The sequence below is a fragment of the Salvelinus alpinus genome, chromosome 8 (genome assembly GCF_045679555.1).
Source record: "Salvelinus alpinus chromosome 8, SLU_Salpinus.1, whole genome shotgun sequence".
NCBI lineage: Eukaryota > Metazoa > Chordata > Actinopteri > Salmoniformes > Salmonidae > Salvelinus > Salvelinus alpinus.
In genome coordinates this window covers 32,140,993-32,163,603 of record NC_092093.1, presented here as the reverse complement: position 1 = coordinate 32,163,603, position 22,611 = coordinate 32,140,993, and the positions used below count along the sequence as shown (strand labels likewise).

General features: G+C 45.8%; 1 protein-coding gene and 2 pseudogenes across 2 annotated transcripts in view; 2 read left to right on the top strand and 1 right to left on the bottom strand.

Annotated features, from left to right (window-relative positions):
* The window catches only part of LOC139582968 (centromere protein J), a 34,899-nt gene that overhangs the window by 4,170 nt on the left and 8,118 nt on the right, over positions 1-22,611 (bottom strand). The window contains exons 4-18 of one of the 2 annotated variants that reach the window (XM_071413498.1): positions 16,683-16,874; positions 8,420-8,567; positions 8,157-8,256; positions 6,722-8,009; positions 6,437-6,554; positions 6,047-6,182; positions 5,014-5,229; positions 4,630-4,764; positions 3,983-4,114; positions 3,200-3,260; positions 3,034-3,119; positions 2,821-2,925; positions 2,098-2,202; positions 1,776-1,916; positions 1,384-1,468 (exon numbers count right to left, since the gene is read on the bottom strand). In XM_071413498.1, coding sequence (XP_071269599.1) covers positions 1,384-1,468; positions 1,776-1,916; positions 2,098-2,202; positions 2,821-2,925; positions 3,034-3,119; positions 3,200-3,260; positions 3,983-4,114; positions 4,630-4,764; positions 5,014-5,229; positions 6,047-6,182; positions 6,437-6,554; positions 6,722-8,009; positions 8,157-8,256; positions 8,420-8,567; positions 16,683-16,874 — 3,048 coding nt within the window. Of the gene's footprint in view, positions 1-1,383; positions 1,469-1,775; positions 1,917-2,097; positions 2,203-2,820; positions 2,926-3,033; positions 3,120-3,199; positions 3,261-3,982; positions 4,115-4,629; positions 4,765-5,013; positions 5,230-6,046; positions 6,183-6,436; positions 6,555-6,721; positions 8,010-8,156; positions 8,257-8,419; positions 8,568-16,682; positions 16,875-22,611 lie in introns of those variants that run through there. The other variant, XR_011676461.1, reaches the window with a different exon arrangement.
* LOC139583635 (12-(S)-hydroxy-5,8,10,14-eicosatetraenoic acid receptor-like) lies at positions 15,398-16,225 on the top strand (annotated as a pseudogene).
* Positions 20,906-21,905, top strand: LOC139583631 (12-(S)-hydroxy-5,8,10,14-eicosatetraenoic acid receptor-like; annotated as a pseudogene).

The window sequence follows — 22,611 nt, the reverse complement described above, 5'->3', positions numbered from 1 at the left end:
AACTTTAAGCTCGTCTCTCAATAAAAAAAAACGTATTAATACTTTGCCTCTTGATAACCAGCGTACTTTCTGTATGTTGTGAAAGCGTTACATGGTCGCTGCCCATCATTGCATAGTGCAGAAAATACACGAGAGTTCAGGGGCCTTGCTTTAACAAAGTTAACCATTTTCACTGTAGTGTCCAAAACGTCTTTCAAGCTGTCAGGCATTCCCTTTGCAGCAATAGCCTCTCGGTGGAAGCTGCAATGTACCCAAGTGGCGTCGGGAGCAACTGCTTGCACGTGCGTTACCACTCCACTATGTCTCCCTGTCATGGCTTTTGCGCCATCAGTACAGATACCAACACGAGCAGCAGCTACGTTTTGCTACATACGGACCGTTAGTGGAATTTCCGCGAGAGAGTAACTGTTAATGTGATTGGATGTTAATTATTTGACTAGGCTACCTGTATTTGACATTGTGTTGTTATTTCGCTGAACACTAGATGGTTTATTTTTAATTTTTGCCAGTGAAACGAGACTACTCAGGCGAGAAAAAACCTCACCCAAATGTATAGCCTCGTTGGAAAATATAAATGGACTGTTTGAAAATGTGAAGAAAAAAAAAAGTTACAAAATTATAAAAACATTAAAATAAATAATATGTGAATCACATTTTTATTTGGCGTAGCCCCGACTGCATTGCGCGTACCCCTGGTTTGGGAATACCTGGTCTAGATTGTCATTGTATGGTGTAGCGTTAAGATTTTCCTTCAGTGGGACTAAGGGGCCTAGCCCGAACCATGAAATACAGCCCCACCATTATTCCTCCTCCACCTAACTTTAAAGTTGGCACTATGCATTCTGGCTGGTAATGTTGTCCTGGCATCCGCCAAACCCAGATTTGTCCGTCGGACTGCCAGATGGTGAAGCGTGATTCATCACTCCAGAGAAAGTGTTTCCAATGCTCCAGAGTCCAATTGTGGCGAGCATTACACCATTCCAGCCGACACTTGGCATTGCGCATGGTTATCTTAGGCTTGTGTTCGGCTGCTTGGCCATGGAAACCCATTTCACAAAGCTCCCGATGAACAGTTCTTGTGCTGATGTTGCTCTCTGAGGCAGACGATTTGGGCTGCTCTAGCAGGGCAGAAATTTGACGAACTGACTTGTTGGAAAGGTGGCATCCTATGATGGTGCCACGTTGAAAATCGCTGAGGTCTTCAGTAGGGGCCATTCTACTGTCACTGTTTGTCTATGGAGATTGCATGGTTGTGTGCTCGATTTTATACACCTGTCAGCAACGGGTGTGGCTGAAATAGCCGAATCCACTCATTTGAAGCGTTGTCCACATACCTTTGGCCATGTAGTGTATATCAGATTAGAGCTTTGTTAAAAATATTACCCATCTGCTTGTTTGGAAATTGCAGGACCTCCAAACCAGTTGGGTATGTGGTGTGAGTTGTCTGTGCATCAGCATAGTAGTACACCTATCAAAGAGAAACAATGGAGTTATAAAAAATCCCCCCCCCAGCGCCTTTGTTATTGTTTTTATTTTGTTAATGAAATGAAGAAGAGGAGCGTCCGGCAACGAAGTAAAAAACTGCATGACATATTCTGCTGTTCTATTACGCGTGCAATGATGTCCGAGGGGATTTCTTTGTTGTTTGCAGTAATTTCTTTGTTGTTGTAATATCCCAAATGGACATGGCAGTTTCACCAATTAAGGATTCCAGCTTTAAGGCATTAGTTACAGTTTAAATACTGGCATAGTCCCCAGTACGACACATTACTCACCACTTTCCCATCTGCCAGTATGTGTTTGACATCTCCATTGAAGAATGTGACAGTTACTGACTTCTGGTCAGCAGTGATCTCTTTTCTAGTTCCATTGCGGAATGTAAATACACGCCAGCCATTGGAAAAAAGTTGTTCTATCTGTGTATCAGAGCAATATCATGGCATGTTGGTGCATTATTATTGTTTCACTATGAGTGTTAACTCTGTTAGTGGGATACTTTGGAATTGCTGAAATGAAACTTCAATGAAAGGGCAGAAAATGATATACTTCATACAAGTACTTGTTCAAAGAAATAACAACATAGGGGAATTTTCCTACCTTACCATCTGGATAGTGTATTTCTTCACACACGTCATTGTTTATGCCCTTGTGTGTTGTGTGGGTGGAGTTACCACTCATCGCTCCTGGATTCAAACGTGGTTCCTGTAATAACAAATTAGGGATTGTTAAAGCTGTCCAAGATTGCCCAAGACCTTGGCAAGGAACTATAGTATCTCAGAAACACAGCCATCCAAAAAGGTAGCCTAGCAGTTAAGAGTTTTGGGACAGTAACCGAAAGGTCGCTGGTTCGAATCCCCGAGCCGGCTACAATAGGTGAAAAATCTTACGATTTTAATATTTTTTATTTCACCTTTATTTAACCAGGTAGGCCATTTGAGAACATGTTCTCATTTACAACTGTGACCTGGCCAAGATAAAGCAAAGCAGTGCGACAAAAACTACAACACAGAGTTACACATGGGATAAACAAACGTACAGTCAATAACACAGCAGAAAAATCAATGTACTCTACAGTGTGTGCAAATGTAGTAAGAGTTCCCTTGAGCAAGGCGCTTAACCCAAATTGCTCCTGTATGAAAGGAGCAAATGGGTTTCCATGGCCAAGCAGCCGAACATCCGTTGGTCTCTGGATAAAAGCGTCTGCTAAATTACTAAAATGTTTGAAGTGAGCAAAATAACAATCTACCTATGTAGAACTGGTTATTTCAGTAACTTTAGTAGATTACTATACACATCAGAACCTCTGCTAGGCTTCATTACCCTGTGTTCTGACTCTGAGCTGGAGTATTTGCTGACTGATGGTGTGGCGCTCCTGCTCTGTCGACCTTTCGCATCCGTCTCCTTTTCCACTGACCGACCCAAACCCTGAGGACAGCGAGAATTAGTGGGCTATTTCATAGTGGTTGTTTGTTACATGTAGCAGTGTTACAATCGACTGATGCTGTCTAAGTACCATGTTACAGACATATGTACCTGATCTCTGTTGCTCTCACGCTGCTTTAAGAGACAGCCATTTGTGTGATGGGTGTCCTCAAAACTGACTGAATTTGATGAAAGGCCTGTTGTGAATGAAATTAACATCATTGCCAAATCAATTGATTGAATGTATAGTAAGCACAGAACAGACTAGAGTACTTACTTAAGGAGGCAGGTCCCCAATCCCTTGTGCTTTGAGCATTGGTGGGATAGTTGTGATAAGGCTAAAAAAAGAATCAAGTCACATGATAATTATAAACACTAGCCCCCTCTTTCATGCTTCTTATGAGGAAGAGAACATCCGTTGGTCTAAATTGTTAATAAGGGACATTAGACATTGTCGTTTGCAATATGCAATATGTTTAGCTGGCCGTGATGACCTATGAAAGTGTCACATGCAGTTTTAAAGACAACCTTTTGTCCAGTTTGGATGAAATTGCATTTTAACTGTGCTTGTTCCATCTATTATTGAACCTGCAAAAGTGTTCATACATTATGAAGAAGGAAAAACTATTGAAAAGTAAAATCAGGTTTTAACAGTTAAGTTTCTTAGAATTGCCAATGAGTATATTCATTACACAGTATAAATAATTAATAATGGGCAGGGTCACTAATCTGACACGGCCCATTGTAAATCGCTATAAATTATTAGTGGGGTGCTTAAAGACCACTTCAGAACACATTTTATACTTGATACTTATTACATTTAGCCTAACAAGTTGACTGCAGTCAGACAGAGACGTCTATCTCTGACAAAACTTGAGATAAAATACAACATATACCTCTAAAATGGTAAATGAGCTGAGAATACAATGTCAGGTTGATCTGAATCACATGGAATATATAGTACTGTACAAAAATCAATTGCCTTCAGGTTTCTATGTTTGTTTTAAACAGAATGCATTACTTGATTGTTTGCCAGACTGATTGTAAGATTCATACTGACTGTGTCCATTTTACTGTAAGCTGCACTCTTCTGGACAGGTGGTTTGTTGAATGCAGGAGTAGCACTTCTGCTGTGGACGACTGAAGGAGCTGGTTCAGAAACCATATGTGACAATTTTCTTTGTTCAGGAATCTGAGGAACAAATATCCATATTATAGACATATTATAACATCCACTATTCTGGCTGATGCCTCTCTATCTACTGTATTAGTGTAGTTACTTCAGGGAATGTTGTGAACTGTTCTTCATAATTGAAAAGTTTAGGACTAGTGTTGCAAAATTCTGTGAACTTTCAATAAATTCCTTGGTTTTCCCTGAAATCCCGGTTGGATGATTCCGGATTTCTGGAAAACTAGGACATTTATTGAAAGTTCCCAGAATGTTGCAACCCTAGTTAGGACTGAGTGAGGTAGAAAGGGCTGATCTTAGATCAGTTGAGCAGGAAGTAAACCAGCTCTGTTTGATCAATGGAAAATTATGAGCACAGAGGGGAGCTGTCGGTTGGTTTCTGTAAACTTTTCAAATGATTTCTGCTCAAATATACAGTTAAATCTCTTAGAAATACAGCCCAAAAGCTATTTCCTGTTAGGATAAAACTGCGAGCCTCATGGCTTTCATATGGTCTGTAGCGATACTGTATACAGTACCTGCACCTTGGACTTTGCAGCTGGAAAACTGCCAACTGTTGACCTTCTGGCTGGGTTTCCACTGTGACTGGAACAACTTGAAGATCTCCTCTCCCTTATCCTCTGACTAGTAGCTCTATGAATATCCTCAGACACCTGGGCATATGGATTATATACTGATAGACAATGAGCGCTACTGACACCTTGGTACCACTGATGACTGATAATTTTTGGACACAGAACACTGATGAGGTCAGAAAGTATTGACGTCATTAGTAGATAAGAGAAGTGTTACAAGTTATTGTATTAACTGACTTAAAGTATGGAATGTGTTAGTAATGGGTTATTACTCAGGGTTCATGGGTTACTCATGGGTTATTACTCAGGTACAGTATGTCTTCTTACAGCGCTCTCTGCCCCTATGTGAGATGCAGTGACTCTGTCAGGACTCCTCTCTGCCTCTTGGTGGCTGTGTTCAGGAGCACTGAGCTTGTCACGCAGCTCCACATTCTCTCTGGTCAGGGCTTCCACCTGGTTCTGCAGCAGATGATGAGCCTGGGACCAGTGGGACTCCCTCTTAGAGAACTGCTCCTGAAGAGCTAGAATCTGCTGCCTGAGATCCTGAGTTCACACGCATGCACGCACACACACACACGCACAGACATGAAGACACCCACGCACAAACACACACACACACCCTGGATGAAAGTGAGACAAACCAACCAATATGGTGGACATTTGACTCATGTTCACAGTTTGGATGTTGGGTGTTCGTTGGGTGTTGGGTGTTTGTTTATAAAGCTGTAGGTTATAAACTGTTACAGATGTGGGATCTTAATTTGACCAGTATTGTTGTAGCAAAAATAATCCTGCATGTTTTTTGTACGTTTAGTCCATAATGTTGCTTGATGGGTAGTTAGGCTATTAGCTGGACAAAAGTAGGCTACATGAAAGTGCAATACTGTTAATATAACCGTGCGTTAGAGCGGGTTTTCAGTGAATTTATGGAAATCACAAAGCTCATCTGCATTTCTTGCGGCGCAGGAAAATTCGCAGCAACAAAAGAGTGATTAAATTAAGATCCTTCATCGGTATCATCAGGTCAGGACAAGCAAAGGGGATGCGTTTGATTCAGTCATAAAAAGGTAACACTGTCTTATTCACACCTTTTGAGACAGGAAATGCATCGCTCTGTTCCATGTTAATGTTGGTCAGTAGGAAACTGATAGGCGCTGAGACAGAATGCACCTGACTCCTATGACGCTCCGCGACTTATGTGCACCTCACGGACATTCATTACTCACTCACATATTACGTTATATCGATACCAGCTGGGTGACATATAGTAGGTTGTTTTAGGCCTCAAGGCTTTATGAGATTCTGATGGACAAATTTGTTTTACTAAGGTCTATTAAGATCAGTCACATAATGACTTTACCTGACCATCACCAACGTCTAGTTTAGGAGAAAACGGTTGATTCTTCAACACCTGGCCTTCTGTATGGGCGAATGGGGATCCATAACTGCTGTGGTGGCCATCTCTGTCACAGCACTCTATTTGGTCCATTCTCTTTCTGTGTAAAACCCACATTTCAGTGGAAATGAAAGAAAAAACTAAATTTCTGAGGAAGAACATGATAGGTTTCTGATATTGCAATTCCAGAAGTGCTCAAATTCTTTATAATCTCGTGGATCATATATCATCAGTGGTTTTTACATAATTTGTGTTTCATTTCTCCAGCACGTCATCACAATCAGATACGGCACAGACACATTTTCCGGGGCATCACATTATGAAAACTAACCAAACTGTCCCTGTACATTTTACCTGAGGAGTTCCATTGCTCTCTCTTGTTCCGTTTTCATCTTGTCCAACAAATCATGATTATCTTCTGCTTTTATTCCAAATAGATTACTGCTGTGTGGCTTTGACACGGTCTGATTTGCTTGAAGGAGGTTAAAGTGACTGTTAGTAGAGAGAAGACCTCTTCAAAGAATAACATGTCATGTAGCATGTAAACTGGTATACATTATTACATGATTCATGTCTGTGTTCTTCATTATAGCAGTTCATTATAGCAGCTAGTCGAGTCAAAATAAACAGTACACTCACCCCGCTTGGACCCCTGGTGATGTCTGCTCTTCACGGTCTCTTTAGTTCTAGATGTTACTTTAGGGACCATGCTGGGTTTGAGCTCTGCAGAGGAGGGACGTTTTGACTTTATGTCTGTTCCCCTGCTGCTGCTGCTCCCCAGTGGCAGGGCTCTCTCTGTGCTTGTTTTCCTTGCAGACTGTGGGTACAATGGACGTGATTCTGTCTTGTGCCAGTTTATGTCCCGGAGCTCTGTGTCACTGTCACTGCTGGAGCAGGAGCTAGATGGGTGGTGGTGGTGGAGAGTGGGTCCGTGGGTGGGAAAAGGTCTGGAGGGCAGGCTATCCCCAGCCTCACTGGGGGCATCGCTGGCGTAGTCACCATCGGACAGGTCCAGGTTCTGGTCCTTGTGTCCGAGCCGTGGGGGAGACGGGAGGGTGGGCTGCTGGTGGCACTGAGAGTTAGGGTTGTCCTCGTCCTCGTCACTGTTAGAACTACTCAGAGATAGGAGAGACATCACTGCTGTAGACCCGCTTTGAGATTTTGAAATATTGGTGAAATTGGAGTGTGTGACATTTTTCCCATCCGCAGTCCCTGATGAGACCGGCCCATTGTCAGTGACTCTAACTATGTGGTCGTTGACTGTCTTGAAGCCAACATTTACTGCCTGAGGTTTGACCTTAGGTTGGCCCATGTTGTTTGGCTGTGTAGTACTATCAAAAGGCTGCAATGCCAAATGTGGCTCCTTCACCTCAAGTTGTTTATGGACAAGGTCCCTCATAGCAGCATACACATGATTCTGTGACACCACCTCATCACTTAGCTCCACGGAGGTCAAACACGGCGATCTCACAAGCCGTTTACAGGATGTTGTAATGCCCAACAGATCTCTCCTCTCTCTAGTATCAACACTAGATGCAGTGTTTTCAGTGGCCTTGCTTTGAGTATTTTCTGTGGGCTTTGGTGTCCTCTCCTGTCTGGCCGTTTGATTAACTCTGTTGTCTCTCTCTCGTGTGGCAGGTCCTGTTGTCTTTTCCCAGGACTCAGTCAGAGCAGGGCAGCTCCTCTGGGAGATCAGTAAAGGCTTGACCCTGTGTCCGGTCCTGTCACTGAGCTGCAGGGAGGGGGCTGATGAGCGTCTCTGCTGGCTGCCACAACTCACCTTCCTGGGCTGCTGGCTGAGGGAGAGGGAGGCCCTTCGCCAGGTCTTCTGCTGCACACTGTCCTTACCCCTCTCTATCCTGGACACGCCCTTCCCTTTCTTCAGGAAGTATCTCCTCTCTGCAACTCTCCTGGCCTCCCTGCTGTCCTGAAAAGGGACCAGCTGCTTAGATACAGTAGATAACTTATTTTAGATGACATGAGTACAAAGTGTAATGAATAGATTATGTATAATGGTCAGGGCATGAACTACTCTGAAAGTAGGCCATATGCAAATCCTCTATGCTCTCCATACCTGCTTGTTGTTTTGCTGTGCATATTCATCAACTTTCAGCTGTTCCTCCACAAATTCCTGAAAGGTTTTCTCTCTCTCTTTGACAGCAGGCCTAATGGGTCTTCAATAGAAAAATGGTATGGAATATCAAATGACCACAACTCACTTGTGGATTCTTCACTATCATTAGCTGACAGTAAAATATGTGTACGTGACCAATAAAATTAGATTTTTGATTTGATTCGAAAGGTGATACATGTTGAATAGAAATATCATTTCAGTACCTGTCCTCTGGGTTTCTGGGTGGCTGTCTACGTGTCCCAAATGGGCTGACAGTACAGACTTCTTTGTCTTCCCCCTGCTCTGCAGCTTCCTCTTTGATAGGAGAGAGGTTCCTCTGCTCTCTTCCATCTTTATTTGGAAGAATGCTCTCTATAATTCACATGATAAGGTGAATCACATATCAACACAATTTAAATTCTGTATTAATAAAAAAGAAAAGATGGACAAAGTTCAGTACTGACTTCTGGGTAAACTTGTTATGTAAATGAGGATTCATGTACTCAACTGAATACAGTGTAAAATGAAGAGAAACAGAACCAAGCAACAATTCTAATTGCCTTCGTACTTTAAAGGGTTGTGATAATTATACTGGAGTTCTGTAACTAGTTCCTGTTAACCAGCTCTGGATCCAGTTTTGACAAAACACTCCTGGATATTTAAATAAGTTAATAATTGACTCCTGTTTTTCTATAATCATGACGATCTATCAAAAAGCAACTGATAATGTATTTGCAATATGATTGGAAAAACTTAGAATAGGTTGAAATAGGTAATGTCCTTCATTTGGCTTTGAAAAAAATACCCTGGAAAATCAGTCTGTCATCTCAGACTTATCTGAACTGGATAGTGTTGGGTTCTGATTTCTTGAAATGTACTTATTCATGCCACTGAGGGAGAAAGGGGAATGTATAACATTTACATTATGTCAGGATATGTTATCGTTAGCCATCAGGGATCCTATGGGAGGAGGACAGACACAGTCTGGTACCAGTCACCATGACAGCCGTGAGTTGGGGACTAGTGAGCACTTTGGGGTAGAGGTCAGGTCAGATGAAGTGAGGAAGAACAGATATCACTAAGGTTCTGTCTAGCAACAGAGATGTAATGGCTGTTCAGATGTGTAGGAGGAGACTCAGCAGAGGAGAAAGGGTTAAATATCAGTGCTTGTGTGAATATGTTTTTGTTAATTCAGATGTTCGATCCTTTGGGAAGAATACATTTGGTTTAAGCTTTCATAGTGTCCGTCGAGTTCTTACTCTGGTAATTAGAACCTAATACTAAACTGCAGAATGAGTTTAAGGTTTGTGGGTTGCACACCAAAAAAATAACACGCCAAAAATAACATGCCAAACTCCAGCTCACAGCTCAAAAGTTTGGGGTCAGTTAGAAATGTCCTTGTTTTTGAAAGAAAAGCACATTTTTGTCCATTAAAATAATATGCCTCAACTGGCAGCTTCATTAAATAGTACCCGCAAAACTCCAGTCTCAACGTCAACAGTGAAGAGGCGACTCCGGGATGCTGGCCTTCTAGGCAGAGTTGCAAAGAAAAATACATATCTCAGACTTGCCAATAAAAATAAATTATTAACATGGGTAAACGAACACTGGACAGAGGATCTCTGCCTAGAAGGCCAGCATCCCGGAGTCGCCTCTTCACTGTTGACATTGAGACTGGTGTTTTGCGGGTACTATTTAATGAAGCTGCCAGTTGAGGACTTGTGAGGAGTCTGTTTCTCAAACTAGACACTCTAATGTACTTGTCCTCTTGCTCAGTTGTGCACCGGGGCCTCCCACTCCTCTTTCTATTCTGGTTAGAGCCAGTTTGCGCTGTTCTGTGAAGGGAGTAGTACACAGCGTTGTACGAGATCTTCAGTTTCTTGGAATTTCTCGCATGGAATAGCCTTCATTTCTCAGAACAAGAATAGACTGACGAGTTTCAGAAGAAAGTTCTTTGTGTCTGAAGAAAGTTATTTGTTTCTGGCCATTTTGAGCCTGTAATCGAACCCACAAATGCTGATGCTCTAGAAACTCAACTAGTCTAAAGGCCAGTTTTATTGCTTCCTTAATCAGAACAACAATTTTCAGCTGTGCTAACATAATTGCAAAAGTGTTTTCTAATGATCAATTAGCCTTTTAAAATGATAAACTTGGATTAGCTAACACAACGTGCCATTGGAACACAGGATTGATGATTGCTGATAATGGGCCTCTGTACGCCTATTTACATTTACATTTACATTTAAGTCATTTAGCAGACGCTCTTATCCAGAGCGACTTACAAATTGGTGCATTCACCTTATGATATCCAGTGGAACAACCACTTTACAATAGTGCATCTAACTCTTTTAAGGGGGGGGGGGTTAGAAGGATTACTTTATCCTATCCTAGGTATTCCTTAAAGAGGTGGGGTTTCAGGTGTCTCCGGAAGGTGGTGATTGACTCCGCTGACCTGGCGTCGTGAGGGAGTTTGTTCCACCATTGGGGTGCCAGAGCAGCGAACAGTTTTGACTGGGCTGAGCGGGAACTGTACTTCCTCAGAGGTAGGGAGGCAAGCAGGCCAGAGGTGGATGAACGCAGTGCCCTTGTTTGGGTGTAGGGCCTATGTAGATATTCCATAAAATATCTGCCATTTCCAGCTACAATAGTCATTTACAACATTAACAATGTCTACACTGTATTTCTGATCAATTTGATGTTATTTTAATGAACAGAAAATTATGATTTTCTTTCAAAAACAAGGACATTTCTAAGTGACCTCAAACTTTCAACGGTAGTATATATTTTTATGGGGGAAATGTGGTAAAAACAACATGCACTGTTTTTTTCTGCTAGTAAATATATCCAATTCCCTAGAATACAATCTGCTTCTTGAAAATATCACAACCCTTTTGTAGCATTTTTAACATTCCCAGCTCCTCTGAGATATTCTACGACCAGCTAAAACTTGCCTGTAGCTTTACATTTCAGCTCTCTGTGTGTTTAATCAATCAAACATGTTATTTATGACAACCTCAACTACATTGGAGGTGTTGTGCACTTAATGTACTTACTCCATATAGGAATTCCCCAGGGAGTTAGAAGGATATACAGTATGTAGCATAGAAAAAAGGCCACTTCTCATACACAGATACAGTTGAAGTCGGAAGTTTACATACACCTTAGCCAAATACATTTAATCCTAGTAAAATGTCCCTGTCTTAGGTCAGTTAGGATCACCACTTTATTTTAACAATGTGAATTGTCAGAATAATAGTAGAGAGAATGTTAGGAGTGTGTATTGGAGGCGAAGTCAGGTGCATGAGAGCAGAGTGTATTGAACAGGCGCACTTTTTATTCCGGTCCAAAATGACAGCACAAAGTAACATAAAATGTGCCCAAACACGGAACATAGACAAAAAGTAATGCGCGGAACAATATCCACAATTCCAAAATACACGAAACACAAACAATCTTACACAAAGACATGATGGGGAACAGAGGAATAAATACATATGGATTGATTGGGGAATGAAAACCAGGTGTGAATGGAACAAGACAAAACAAATGGATACATGAAAAATGGAGCGGCGATGGCTAGAAAGCCGGTGATGTCGACCGCCGCCCGAACAGTACCCCCCCTGACGCGCGGCTCCAGTGGTGTGTCGACAGCGGCCTCGGGGACGACCCGGAGGGCGAGGCGCAGGGTGATCCGGCCGGCGAGGGTGGACCTCACGCAGTAGTTCAGGGTCTAATACATCAGCCACCGGAACCCAGCACCTCTCCTCCGGACCGTACCCCTCCCACTCCACGAGGTACTGAAGGCCCCCCGCCCGACGCCTAGAATCCAGGATGGGATGGACGGAGTACGCCAGGGCCCCCTCGATGTCCAGAGGGGGCGGAGGAACCTCCGACTCCTGGAGTGGACCAGCCACCACTGGCCTGAGGAGAGACACACTCCTCAGGCCAGTGGAGAGACACACTCCAGGAGTCGGAGGAACCTCAGACTCTTGGAGTGGACCAGTCACCACTGGCCTGAGGAGAGACACATGGAACGAGGGGTTAACATGGTAATCGGGGGGAAGCTGTAACCTGTAACATACCTCGTTCACTCTCCTCAGGACTTTGAATGGCCCCACAAACCGCGGGCCCAGCTTCCGGCAGGGCAGGCGGAGGGGCAGGTTTCGGGTCGAGAGCCAGACCCTGTCCCCTGGTGCGAACACCGGGGCCTCACTGCGGTGGCGGTCCGCGCTGGTCTTTTGGCGCAGCGCGGCCTGCTGGAGGTGACCATGGGCGGCTTCCCAGGTCTCCTCCGCTCGTCTGAACCACTAGTCGGTCTGACTCTGATGCCACGGTGCCAGAACCGGCTCTCAATACACACTGAAAGGGAGAAAGGTTAGTGGAGGAGTGGTGGAGTGAGTTCTGGCCATCTCTGCCCAGGGCACGAACGCAACCCACTCCCCCGGCAGAAACCTGCCCACATCCTGGTTCACTCTCTCCACCTGCCCATTACTCTCGTGGTGGAAACCCGAGGTAAGGCTGATCGAGACCCCCAAACGTTCCATGAACGCCCTCCAGACTCTCGAAGTGAACTGGGGACCCCGATCAGACACTATATCCTCAGGCACCCCGTAGTGCCGGAAGACGTGTGTAAACAGGGCCTCCGCAATTTGTAGGGCCGTAGGGAGACCGGGCAGAGGGAGGAGACGACAGGACTTAGAGAAACGATCCACAACGACCAAGATTGTGGTGTTCCCCTGTGAGGGAGGAAGATCCGTTAGAAAATCAACCGACAGGTGTGACCAAGGCTGTTGTGGAACGGGTAAGGGATGTAGCTTACCTCTGGGCAGGTGTCTAGGAGCCTTACACTGGGCGCACACCGAGCAGGAGGAAACATAAACCCTCACATCCCGAGCCAAGGTGGGCCACCAGTACTTCCCAGACAGACAGCGCACCGTCCGACCGATCCCCAGATGACCAGAGGAGGGTGATGTGTGGGCCCAATAGATCAACTGGTCACGGACAGCAGACGGAACGTACGGAAGCCTGACGGGACACTGGAGTGGAACGGGCTCAGTACGCAACGCCCGCTCAATGTCCGCGTCCAGCTCCCACACGACCGGCTCTACCAGGCAGGAGGCCGGGAGCATGGGAGTCTGATCCATGGGCCGCTCCTCTGTGTCATACAGCCGGGACAGTGCGTCTGCCTTACATTCTGGGAACCTGGTCGGTAGGACAGGGTAAACACAAAACGGGTAAAGAACATGGCCCACCTTGCCTGACGAGGATTCAGTCTCCTAGCTGCCCGGATGTACTCCAGGTTGCAGTGGTCAGTCCAGATGAGGAAAGGGTGTTTAGCCCCCTCAAGCCAATGTCTCCACGCCTTCAAAGCCTTAACCACAGCCAACAGCTCCCGGTCCCCCACATCATAGTTCCGCTCCGCCGGGCTGAGCTTCTTCGAGAAGAAAGCACAGGGGCGGAGCTTCGGTGGCGTGCCTGAGCGCCGAGAGAGCACGGCTCTGATCCCAGCCTCAGCTGCCCAAAAGCCCTGTCCGCCTCAACCGACCACTTCAGACGTACAGGACCTCCCTTCAGCAGTGAGGTAATGGGAGCAGCCACCTGGCCAAAACCCCGGATAAATCTCCGGTAGCAATTGGCAAACCCTAAAAATCGCTGCATCTCCTTTACCGTTTTCACGTACGAAGCCTCCAGTGATGATCCATGGCCCGAAGCCTCCAGTGATGATCCATGGCCGAAGCCTCCAGTGATGATCCATGGCCCGGAGTCTCCAGTGATGATCCATGGCCCGAAGCCTCCAGCGACGGTCGGCAGTCCTGAGTCTCCAGCGACGGTCTGCAGTCCTGAGTCTCCAGCGACGGTCTGCAGTCCTGAGTCTCCAGCGACGGTCGGCAGTCCAGAGCCTCCAGCGACGGTCGGCAGTCCGGAGAGCCTCCAGCGACGGTCTGCGGTCCAGAGCCTTCAGCGACAGTCTGCAGCCTAGAGCCTCCAGCGGCGGTTCCCAGTCCAGAGCCTCCTGCGAGGTTTCCCAGTCCGGAGCCCCCGGCGACGATCTACGGTCCGGAGTCTCCATCGACGATCTACGGTCCGGAGTCCCCGACGACGATCTACGGTCCGGAGTCCCCGGCGACGATCTACGGTCCGGAGTCCCCAGCGACGACCCACGGTCCGGTTCCACGGAAGCGGAGGGATCAGCGAGCGGAGCGGGGTCTACGTCCCGAACCGGAGCCGCCACCGAGGCTAGATGCCCACCCGGACCCTCCCCCATGGAGTCAGGTTTTGCTGGAGTCCGCACCTTAGAGAGGGGGGGGGGGGGGGCGCCCTGACCTTAGAGAGGTCACGCCCTGACCTTAGAGAGCCTTTTAATTTCTCTATTTGGTTAGGTCGGGGTGTGATTTGGATGGGCATTCTAGTTTTTCTATTTCTTTGTTGGCCGGGTATGGTTCCCAATCAGTAACGATTTTCCTCCTCTTCAGACGAGGAGTATGAAGGATCGGACCAATACGCAGCGTGGTAAGTGTCCATGATATTTTAATAAACTGAACACGACAAAATACAAAAATAACAAAGTGAATGATAACGAAAACCGAAACAGTCCTGAAATGTGAAACAAACACTAACACAATCACCCACAACACACAATGGAAAACAGGCTACCTAAATATGGCTCCCAATCAGAGACAACGATAAACAGCTGCCTCTGATTGGGAACCACACCAGGCCAAACACATAGAAAACAAACAACCTAGAAAAAAGAACATAGACTGCCCACCCTAACTCACGCCCTGACCAAACTAAAATAGAGACACAAAAAAGAACTAAGGTCAGGACGTGACACAATCAGAGGCAGCGGTCTATCGTTGTCTCTGAATGGGGATCATACTTAGGCAGCCTTTTTTCCATCTTTAGTTTGTGGGATCTTGTCTATGTATAGTTGCTTTCTGCACTGCATGTAGGTTTACGTTCGTTTTTGTATTTTGGTGGTTTTTTCGGTGTAATTTAAATAAAAGTAAAATGTACGCCTACCACGCTGCACCTTGGTCCAATCCATCTCTAAATGAACGTGACAGGAGGACTGTTCCTTCCTCTGACACTCTGACTGTAAAGAGGACCGCTTTTGACAATGCGTACTGTGGATGACGATCAGCCGAGTAAGAACTGCACAGCAGAGAATCTACCACTGTGTTATTTTCTACCCCTCTGTGATGGTTGTGGAATTCTTCCTGGCTCTACCGCTCAACCTCAGTGCTTTATCTTTTATATTCAAAATGAAGTTCTGGAAATCTAACAGCAACAACATGAAGGGGAGTGGCGGAGTACAGAGGGTGGAACTTGCAAAGCCATGTTGTTCATGCTGTTTCTGAATTGAGGTGCCAATATTGCCTTCCTGACTGGGATTTCAGTTGATCCTTACTTTAATGTAGTTCATCCTGGAAAAAATAACTTCCTTAAGTTCTTCAAAAAGTTCCTCATATCTCTGTCATCATCTAGCTACTGCTGCTCCCCCTGAATATCCCAACCATGCTGAAGACCTTTGAGTGCTGTAACAGTTATGGGCGTAAAATGACACTGGTCGAGGACGTCACTGACACTTTGAGAGAGGTTGTGTTTTTCGCCCAGATTCTCATCCCTTTCTTTGTGTTGGTCTACTGCACGGCCCACAATGTCAACACACTCAAAAAGAAGCAGGGGATAGGACCAAGCTGTGTCGAGCAGTGTTTCTGGTCACCTCAGTTGTCTTGGTCTTCTCTTTCTATTTCCTGCCTTGTACCATAGCTACAATGGTTCTGTTGATTGTGAGAGTTGAGAATTTACCCAGAGCAGAAGATATAGCCGTCTTTGACGGTCTCATGGTTTTGTCCTACATGGTTTGTCTAGTGGACCCAAATGTGTACTGCTTAAGCAGCACTAAGTTCAAAAGCCTCGACCTGACAACTTATTGTCCCTGTCTAAAAATAGATGAAAGCACAAACTCAGCAGGAAACAACTCAAATCCAAAACGCAGCAACAATGTAACGCAGCATAGTAGGTAAAATACTTACTAAATACAAAAAAATAGGAAATTAATTACTGTTTTATGACTGCATTAAGACTGTTTGTTCTCATGATGAGACATTCATGTTAGTTAGCTAAATCAGACTATGATTCACTACTTGTTTATGTTATCGTCATATATCGTCATCTGGTTTCTTTAACCAGTGATGTCGTCATGTTAAACCACTCATAATGACTCTGTTGTTGCTAATTGTCTGGGTCAAATAAATATTCCTCTTAAGTTATGTTTATTTATTTGTTACTACAGTACTACTACTACTCTTGATGAGGCCAATGTATATACTTTTTTATAGTTTGAGAGTTTTATTTCTTCCCCCCTTTACAACTTAATTATTAGAAGTTGATCAAAATATTTTCCGAGCTTCTGTTATCATACCATATACTGCAGTAGTTACAACAAAAACAGACCACGACGTGGTCATCCATACTTCTTACCATGGAGGGAATGTGTCAGAACAGGACCCGTTTTGGGCAGCCATCCATCTCCTGAGGGAGGTGAAACATAAACGTTTGATCTCTGATTGGACCTCTGTGGGTTGGCAGAGAGACCAGAGGTATCCACTCCAGCAGCCAGAGCAGGCATCAGGCCCAGCCACTGGGCAGAGAGAGAGGGGGATAACAGCAGTCCTGCCGATGAGAAACAGAGAGGGACTTTAGGTGGAGGATTTAAAAGGTAAAATTCCTAAGAGACCCGGAGGAAAATACTAGGTCTTGTTGTTACAAGGAAGCATCCCCCAAGAGCTCCTCTAGTCAACACAGCAATTTTTCTTTATATAAAAAATAACGTAAAAACTTAAAGTAACTTGGCCCGGTGCCTTTAACTCTGTAAGTAAATGCACTTAAATGAAATCTTTAGGTTACGTTCCTTGACAGTTTAAGGCAGGGCATTGACATCTGCTATTTTTATGAAATATCTACATTGGTCATTTCATCGGATAATCACGTTTCCTTAGAAACTATGTGTGAAGGAGAGCCTTCACTATGGACTAAATGACTATTTTTAAATATATGGATTCAAAGTATTTATTGCCATTTTAAACTATAAATTATTGTGATGCAGTGGTTTTTTTCTGTATCGATTTATTTAATCCATAACCTGCGCTTTCTATCATCTCCAAACATGTCCTGTAGTAGTGCATTGCTCATTGTATTGCTGTCACGTTCCTGACCTGTTTTATGTTATTTTTGTATGTGTTTAGTTGGTCAGGGCGTGAGTTGGTGGGCATTCTATGTTTTGTGTTTCTATGTTTAGGTCACTTGTAATTAGCCTTATATGGTTCTCAATCAGAGACAGGTGTTTGACGTTTCCTCTGATTGAGAACCATATATCGGTTGGCTGTTCACACTGTTTGTTTGTGGGTGATTGTCTTCTGTGTCTGTGTATGTTGCACCACACGGGACTGTTTCGGTTTGTTTGTTCGTTTGATGTAGTCCGTTCCTGTTCGTGAGTTCTTCGTGCATTTATGTAAGTTCCATGTTCAGGTCTGTCTACGTCGTTTTCTTATTTTGTAGTTTGTTGAAGTGTTTTCGGTTTTCGTCAGTACTTTAATAAACTTCATCATGTCCAAATATCACGCTGCACTTTGGTCCAATCCATACTCCTCCTCTTCGTCTGAAGAGGAGGAGGACACCCGTTACAGAATCACCCACCAACCATGGATCAAGCGGCGTGAGAGAGCGCAACAGCGATCGCAGGACTCGTGGACTTGGGAGGAAATATTGGACGGAAAAGGACCCTGGGCTCAACCAGGAGAATATCGCCGCCCCAAAGCTGAGCTGGAGGCAGCGAAAGCAGAGAGGCGGCGATATGAGGAGGCAGCACGGAAACAAGGCTGGAAGCCCGTAAGTTAAACCCAAAAATGTATTTGGGGGGGGCTCTCGGGTAGTTTAGTTGGGTCAGTCGGGAGACGTGAGCCAACTTCTCCTGCTTACCGTAAGGAGCCGGTGAGGGCGGATTTGGAGGTGAGTGACGAAGAGACAGTAAAGGAGTTAATGGAGAAATTGGAGGAGAGAGTTATGAGGGATGTACTGGTTTGGTGCATGAGGCACGGCATCCGTCCGAATGAACGTGTTGGTGAGTTAATGTCACCGGGAACAGCTCTCCATACTCGTCCTGAGGAGCGTGCTAGCCGTCTGGTTAAGACAGTGCCTACAGCACGCACAAAGCCTCCTGTGCGTCTCCAGAGCCCTGTGCGTCCTGTTACTCCTCCACGCACTCTCCCTGTGGTGCGTGTCTCCAGTCCGGTACCACCAGTTCCGGCACCACGCACCAAGCCTCCTGTGCGTCTCCAGAGCCCTGTACGCACTGTTCCTTCTCCCCGTACTCGCCCTGATGTGCGTGCCCTCAGCCCGGTACCACCAGTTCCGGCACCACGCACCAGGCCTATAGTACGCCTTGAGAGTCCAGTGTGCCCTGTTGTTGTTCCCCGCACTAGCCTGAAGGTGCGTGTCCTTAGCCCGGTACCTCCAGTTCCGGCACCACGCACCAGGCCTATAGTGCGTCTCAGCCGGCCAGAGTCTGCTGTCTGCCCAGCGGCGCCTGAACTGCCCGTCTGCCAAGCGGCGCCTGAACTGCCCGTCTGCCCAACGGCGCCTGAACTGCCCGTCTGCCCTACGCCGTCTGAACTGTCCGTCTGCCAAGCGCCGCATGAACTGCCCGTCTGTATTGAGCCTTCAAAGCCGCCCGTCTGCCATGAGCCTACAGAGCCGTCCGCCAGACAGGAGCCGCTAGAGCCGTCCGCCAGACAGGAGCCGCCAGAGCCTTCCGCCAGACCGGATCCGCCAGAGCCTTCCGCCAGACCGGATCAGCCAGAGCCTTCCGCCAGACCGGATCAGCCAGAGCCTTCCGCCAGACCGGATCAGCCAGAGCCTTCCGCCAGACCGGATCAGCCAGAGCCTTCCGCCAGACCGGATCAGCCAGAGCCTTCAGCGAGCCATGACCAGCCAGAGCCGTCAGCGAGCCATGACCAGCCAGAGCCGTCAGCGAGCCATGACCAGCCAGAGCCGTCAGCGAGCCATGACCAGCCAGAGCCGTCAGCGAGCCATGACCAGCCAGAGCCGTCAGCGAGCCATGACCAGCCAGAGCCGTCAGCGAGCCATGACCAGCCAGAGCCGTCAGCGAGCCATGACCAGCCAGAGCCGTCAGCGAGCCATGACCAGCCAGAGCCGTCAGCGAGCCATGACCAGCCAGAGCCGTCAGCGAGCCATGACCAGCCAGAGCCGTCAGCGAGCCATGACCAGCCAGAGCCGTCAGCCAGTCCGGAGCTGCCGTCCCTCAGTCCGGAGCTGCCGTCCCTCAGTCCGGAGCTGCCGTCCCTCAGTCCGGAGCTGCCGTCCCTCAGTCCGGAGCTGCCGTCCCTCAGTCCGGAGCTGCCGTCCCTCAGTCCGGAGCTGCCCCTTATCCTGGTGATGCCCCTTATCCTGGTGATGCCCCTTATCCTGGTGATGCCCCTTATCCTGGTGATGCCCCTTATCCTGGTGATGCCCCTTAATTTAGGTGGGTTTATTTGGAGGGTGGTCATTGAGAGGGGGATACGAAAGCGGGGATTGACTATGGTGGGATGGGAACCACGCCCAGAGCCTGAGCCGCCACCATGGACAGATGCCCACCCAGACCCTCCCCTAGACTTTTGGTGGTGCGTCCGGAGTTCGCACCTTGAGGGGGGGTTCTGTCACGTTCCTGACCTGTTTTATGTTATTTTTGTATGTGTTTAGTTGGTCAGGGCGTGAGTTGGTGGGCATTCTATGTTTTGTGTTTCTATGTTTAGGTCACTTGTAATTAGCCTTATATGGTTCTCAATCAGAGACAGGTGTTTGACGTTTCCTCTGATTGAGAACCATATATAGGTTGGCTGTTCACACTGTTTGTTTGTGGGTGATTGTCTTCTGTGTCTGTATGTTGCACCACACGGGACTGTTTCGGTTTGTTTGTTCGTTTGATGTAGTCCGTTCCTGTTCGTGAGTTCTTCGTGCATTTATGTAAGTTCCATGTTCAGGTCTGTCTACGTCGTTTTCTTATTTTGTAGTTTGTTGAAGTGTTTTCGGTTTTCGTCAGTACTTTAATAAACTTCATCATGTCCAAATATCACGCTGCACTTTGGTCCAATCCCTACTCCTCCTCTTCGTCTGAAGAGGAGGAGGACACCCGTTACAATTGCCTAATTGGTGGGATGGGCTTATCAGCACAGCGGCCTTCAACGTGTAATCAGGGCCTTTCTTAACAAGGTGTGTTTCCTGACTGTGTGGAAGAGACATTTGTTATAGCCACCAGCCATGTGTGTTTCATTTGTTAGTCTGCAGTTTAAAAAAATAAATGAAGTACTTTTTAACTTTATTTCTCAGTTCCTCTTTTATGCCTTTAGATGACGAGGTATCGGCCAGCCTGTCACACTGTCTATAGTCTTTATGAGGCGTGCCGTGTCATCATTGTTTTTAGATCAAGCCAAGATAAAGATTCATGCACACTTCTGTTCGTATAGATAAACCCTCAAGCTACATCACCTGTTTTTCTGTTCCTGTGGATATGAGTTTTGCACGTAGATTCCTTACATTTTTATTCATGCTCTTGTGGCGGACACAGAAAGAGAAACATTATTTATCTTTATTCAAAAGGCGAATAGGCTGATCTTGCAGAGTTCTGTAATTCTGGCTGAAGAACAATGGATGCGGTCCATCTTCAGAACACATCCTCAAACACTGAGGTCGATCACTGCAACGTGGGGAATCAGATGATATACACAGTCTTCTCTAAAGTGATGATTGTGGAATTCACTCTGGCCTTGCCTCTCAACCTGTCAGTGCGCTACATCTTCCTCTTCAAATTCTGGAAAACCAACAGCATCTTCCACTTCAATATTGTGGTGGCAGATCTTCTGCTGGTGATACGCTTGCCAGCCAAAGCCTATCACTTCCAGCACGGACTAAGCCGAAGTGAGAACAAGCTGGTCTGTAAGGCCATGCTCTTCATGTTGATTTTGAACCGGGGGGCCAGTATCGCCTTCTTGACTGTGATCTCCATCGATCGTTACTTCAATGTGGTTCATCCTTGGAAAATTATCTTTGCCAAGACTTTAAAAAGGTCTCCTCATATCTCTGTCATCGTCTGGCTACTGCTGCTCCCCCTGACTATCCCAACCATGCTGAAGACCTTTGAGTGCTGTAACAGTTATGTGTGTAAAAATGACACTCTGGTTGAGGACGTCACTGACACTTTGAGAGAGGTTGTTTATCACCCAGATTCTCATCCATTTCTTTGTGTTGGTCTACTGCACGGTCCACAATGTCAACACACTCAAAAAGAAGACGGTAGTGAATAAGGCCAAGCTGCATCGAGTAGTGTTTCTGGTCACCTCAGTTGTGCTGGTCTTCTCTGTGTGTTTCCTGCCTTGTACCATAGCTAGGATAGATCTGTTGATTGTCAGAATCAAGGATCAACACAATGCTGAGACCATAGCGGTTCAGATCTATGACGGTCTCATGGTTTTATCCTACATTGACTGTTTGCTGGACCCACTGGTGTACTGTTTCTGCTACTCAGAGTATACAGATGTGTACATGTCAAATAGCTGTCCCTTTCTATTGAGCAATAGAAGATCCAATGGTTCCACAGTCACAGATGAACAAAAGGTGACCTCTCCCCCACTGCAGGACAAACTGTGATTTTATTCCAGATCTACAGTACTGTATAGTCAGTTACTGTTGGTTATTACTGCATTGTCGGAACTAGAAGCACAAGCATTTCGCTACACTCGCATTAACATCTGCTAACCATGTGTATGTGACTAATAAAATTTGATTTGATTTGATTTGATTTACAAATGATCACAAAAAATCTGTACAGACAGGTATGCTTAACGTTAATTTTGAACAGTTTTGCTTAAATCAAATCAATCAAATCAAATTGTATTGGTCACATACACATGGTTAGCAGATGTTATTGCTTGTGCTTCAAGTTCCGACAGTGCAGCAATATCTAACAAGTAATCTAACAATTCCACAACAGCTACCTAATACACACAAATCTAAGTAAAGGAATGGATTAAGAATACATCAATATATAGATGAGTAATGACAGAGCGGCATTGGCAAGGTGGTATAAAATACAGTATATACATATGAGATGAGTGATGCAAGATATGTAAACATTATTAAAGTGGCATTACTAAAGTGACTAGTGATCAATTTATTAAAGTGGCCAATGATTTCAAGTCTGTATGTAGGCAGCAGCCTCTCTGTGTTAATGATGGCTGTTTAACAGTCTGATGTCCTTGAGATAGAAGCTGTTTTTCAGTCTCTAGGTCCTAGCTTTGATGCACATGTTCTGAACTCGCCTTCTGGATGGTAGCGGGGTGAACAGGCAGTGGCT